At 38.9% G+C, this 4685-nt stretch overlaps 1 protein-coding gene across 1 annotated transcript in view; it reads right to left on the reverse strand.

The window, feature by feature from the left end:
- LOC138021791 (bromodomain-containing protein 7-like) overlaps positions 1-4685 on the reverse strand; it is a 22664-nt gene continuing 17979 nt past the window's right edge. Inside the window, exons 20-22 of the mRNA XM_068868794.1 lie at positions 2485-2525; positions 2243-2381; positions 1-219 (exon numbers count right to left, since the gene is read on the reverse strand). Of these exons, the coding sequence (XP_068724895.1) occupies positions 152-219; positions 2243-2381; positions 2485-2525 (248 nt within the window). The 3' untranslated portion in view covers positions 1-151. The remainder of the gene's footprint in view (positions 220-2242; positions 2382-2484; positions 2526-4685) is intronic.

Below are 4685 nucleotides of genomic sequence, written 5' to 3' on the forward strand. Positions count from 1 at the left end.
TTAAATTGACAAAACAATTTTATTGCTTCAACATATAAAAGCGCATAGGGAGGTATCGTTCCTTCTATATGTTTCTCTTAATAAATAAAGTTTAAGCTTGTAAAAGTTAGAATATATAAAAACCAGCCGTGTTACAGAAAAAGCTTCAGTGTCAGGATAACTTGTCATCTGGCGTCTGAAATATTGTGTCCGCGGTTTCCATAGTTTCTTCAGTAGATTCTTTAAAGTAAAAAAATACAAAGACGACGACTTTTAAAATTATTCACACACACTGATATTTTAAAGCTTGTATCTCAGATGGATATAATAGCAAACAGTTCCATTCTGAGACATACAGTAAAAAACTCGCATAAAAGAACAAGGGATTAAGAACCTCCAGGTTGAAATTTGGCAAAAAGAACACATTATACATAAGAACCTATTCAGCCTGATAAATTTCAACTGGTTCTTGTATATAATATAAGGATATACTGGGCACCAGTTAGAGTAAAAATTACTGGGTCAGGATAACCATGTCATTCTAAAATCAATTTTATTTATTGTAATTTTCGTGCTCTTTGTCCTTTAATTTTTACAGCACAGTGAAAGTGACACGCAGCGAGTAATCTCTGTAAAATTACAAATGTATGCAAACATATAAATCGACTTGTTTCTCTTTACAATACCGTTGTGCAACCAACGAGAACGTTCGATGTTGTCACCTTGATTTCAGAGGATGGAGTCAATTAAGAACGCAGCGTCAGTTGTACAATACAGTGCATAATTTCCAAACAGAATTTAAGAACATGTTAAGAACATATCACCGCGCACCGGTGGCTAAGTTCGTTGAGCACCGGGCTGTCACGCGGGAGGTCGTGAGTTCAACTCCGGCCGGACCAACACTCAGGGTCTTTAAATAACTGAGGAGAAAGTGCTGCCTTTGTAACTACATCTGCAAATGGTTAGACTTTTAAGTCTTCTCGGATAAGGACGATAAGCCGGAGGTCCCGTCTCACAGCCCTTGTTCATTTAACTCTGTTGGACGTTAACAGATCCCACACACTATTCGAAAAGAGTAGGGAACGGAGTTCCGGGTGTTGTGGTCTGACCTTTCCAGCACGTGGTCGACTTGGTAGGATTAGCTTGAAGGACTTCTGTGTGAATGAGACCACAATTGTGTATAACAGCCATAAGTCAGGCTACTTAGCCAAGTGCTGGAACCTCACTCAAATTCAACTCAAAATCAGCTTGAGGCTGATTTTTCACTTAGTATCCAATATATAAGAACGGTGTCAGCCTGACACTGAAAAACATTGGTTCCGTTATGCGGGTTTTTACTGCAGTCGAAGTAAGCCACTATCATATTATCACATCGATGTCTATTTCTGCAATGTGGTACCTCGCGTACTCGCTTGTTACTACGATTCTCGATTGAGTCCGGCACTGGGAAGGTTCGCGACAAGGTTTCAACGTTTGAGTTACCATGTTGTAAACAGTTGTGTAAATGGCAACTTACTTCGTTTCCAAGAGTAACTTTTAGGGCCTTGACGCCATGAGCGATGAAGCCCGCCAAAATCTATAACGGTTAAATCAAACTGGTGACCATTACCTGCAGTTAAATGACGTCGAAACCCGAAAAGTTACCCTTGGAAACGAAGCATGTTGCCCTTGACAACATGATAACTTTAATGCTAAAACTTTGTCACCAAACTTTCCTAATGTCATACTCAACTGACAATCGTAGTAAGCGAAAAAGGCCTCGAATATTTTTTTTATTGTTAAGATAAACCTGTCCACCCATAGCAAACATATTTGCAAAGTTCTTAGGTTGAGACTGTTTTTTCAATACCCTGTAAAAGATGGTAATCAGCTATGAGTGACAGATGATTTCTCCTTCCACCGAGCTAGTGGATCTCCTCAATTCATGGTGACGACACAACCTTGAACAAATCTTTTGAAAACTAGCCACATAGCAATTTTTTTTATCACAAATGGGACCAGAACGGTGCTAATGCTCAAAAGCTCTCCACTTTGCTTGCGCAAATGGAAGGTGAAGAAATGTCTGCTATGGGCGAAAACATTTATCTCAAGAAACAACAAAAAAACAAAAAACGTGAATTTAGGGACAGCATTGTTTTGTACATATAAGAGTCACTATTTAGTACCTCAGTGATGTGCGCTACCCTGACTTTCAAATGACTTTAAACAAACTCGCTGTCTAGAGTAATTGTTTGATATCAGCGCAAATTTCCAATTTCCTCACCTGGCTTGGCAGAATCTGTCTTCTGGTCAACTGCCTTGGATTCCGGGTTTTGTCGAAGGGTTGGAGTCAAATTAGGCACCAGTCCAACTCCAAGAGCAGCTCGCAGACTTTCAACCGATGTCACGTCCTCCGGACACACCTATGAGAGTGTTCAATGTGTTATCTTTCCGTCCAATAATCCACATAAGAGTAGAGTATACAGGTAATGGAAAGATAAGAAAAAACATTTCCTGGGATCCTACCTGAGAGGTGAGATTTTGGAGATTTTCAGTCAAACGATCCGCTGAAAGTAGAAAGTAAAGAATCATTATTTACGACAATTGACTTAAAGAGCTAACAAAATCATTTTAAAAATTTTCACAGAAAAAAAATTTCCTTCGATCTGACGATTTATGGGCGGTAGAATCAAGGACTACTAATTATGCAGGAATATTTCTCGTCAAACTTAACTAGTCAGTTTAAATCTCATTGCTTTGTTTGATTTTATTTCTGCGTCTACTTTCTGTAGAACGGAAATTTAAAAATTGCTGCCGGGAAATACAATCACTTAATTTCTAAACTTGTCTTGAACACATCCCAAGGGCCACGGTGCACATTGCAGAAGTTAAATATCCTATAAAAACTAAAAAAAAATCTTTCCTGGCTAAGAATGTTTAAATGGAAATCCGAGAGTTCGACCGCTTGAACTGCAGTCGTAAACGGATAAAATGATGAAAGAATCAGAAATGCCCAAAAAAAATTATACGGTGTGAAAAAAAGGAAGAAAATAAAAGAATAAAATTAAGGATCTTTGTTAAAAAAAATACTGTATTGTTCTGAGAGTGGAAAAGAGTTAATGTCTGCATTAGGAGTGACTGCGGTGTACCAAGATTACAAAATGATCGACGCGTTGTTGAAATCAATGCCAATTGGTCATAGGACTAAGCATGATTGCAAATCTGGAAACTTTGGCCACCATTTGTTAAAAAAATTCCTTACGTGTTCTTTTTTCCTTGTATTGAATGATCTGCCCTGCCTGGTTTTTTAAGAGCGACGCACGCATTAGTCTCGTCCCTGAGTCATCGTTTCCTTGACCAGCGGTAGGTCGTATCCAAAAATGGCCATATTTGATTGGCGGTCGAAAAACGCTTTCATTTCCTGCCATTTTCAAATTCTAAACACAAAAATCGAGATTTCTTCTGGATGTTAATACGAGGTTGAAGATGATCCATAAATAGATCTTTTTTCAACTTACCAATTCCGTAACGTTTTTGTTTTTGAAAATACAGAAATTGTCACTTGCGTGACACCAGATACTGAAATCTGTTTTGATCGAAAAAATATCTCTCGTCATTTTTGACTCTCCGCATTTTAATCAAGCGTTCCGACTGTATTAGGAGATGTGTTTATACTCACGTGCACTGTCTCGCCAGTGAAAAATAAGCGCTTTTACGGCAAGTTGAAGTCCATTGTTTTTGTTGATTTCTAACCGTTTCCCCTTACGCACGCGCAGTTATTCCACCGCGCGCCCGTTCCGCTGGACAAGGGTAACAGAGGCTGTGCGAACGAGATTGCGCAGGCATAAGCTCAACCAACATACGCAACCTCAATGGCGTTTTGTTCACCAGCACCTTTATGCTCTTCCTCCCTTCCGACCCTGAGCTCCGTTTACGGGGCAAAAATACACAAGCTACAATTGGACTGAAACAGGAGCCCGTGAGTAGGAGCTTCCCTATGCATTGTATCCTTGAGTCAAACTTTGCGTGTATCTTTTTTATTTTTAGAACTAACCCTTTAGCAGGAGACTCAAATTTACATCAATTTAACTCAAGTAAAGCTGTGATCCTCGCAGTTATGAACACAATTTTGGCAATTGCGTAGAGAAGCGTGAAGATTTCAGGACTTCAACGGGGTTTGAACCTCGTTTGTGACCTCGCGATTCGGTGCGACGCCTTAACCAACTGAGCTATGAAGCCACTGACGTTGAGAGCTGGTCACGGGTTCAAACCCCGTTGAAGTCCAGAATTTTTCAGGCTTCTCTACGCAATTGCCAAAATTGCGTTCATAACGACAAGGATAATAGCTTTACTTGATTTCATATCCGCAGTTCAATATCTTTTATATATCATTTCATCGTTTTACATCAATTTGCAGACATTGTTTTCGTTCTTTTTGTCATCCTTTGACAATAACATTTATTCTGACTGGCCATTCTAAATGGTGCGTGCAGAGCCTACTACCTTGTGTTAAAACGGAAGGTTTTAAAAGCTAGTTTTATTAATAGACTCTATTTATACACTTTTACCTTTTAACTAATAATATTAACCATGTAAATATAGGTATGTATTTTTATTTATATATTCAAGAGACATTCATGGGTTCCTGTCTAACATAGATTAGTTATGGGCCAAAAACCCATAACTGCTTAAATAGTGCATCTCAAAGAAAAGAAGAGTCTTGCGTC

The sequence above is a fragment of the Montipora capricornis genome, chromosome 10 (assembly GCF_036669925.1).
Source record: "Montipora capricornis isolate CH-2021 chromosome 10, ASM3666992v2, whole genome shotgun sequence".
Lineage (NCBI taxonomy): Eukaryota > Metazoa > Cnidaria > Anthozoa > Scleractinia > Acroporidae > Montipora > Montipora capricornis.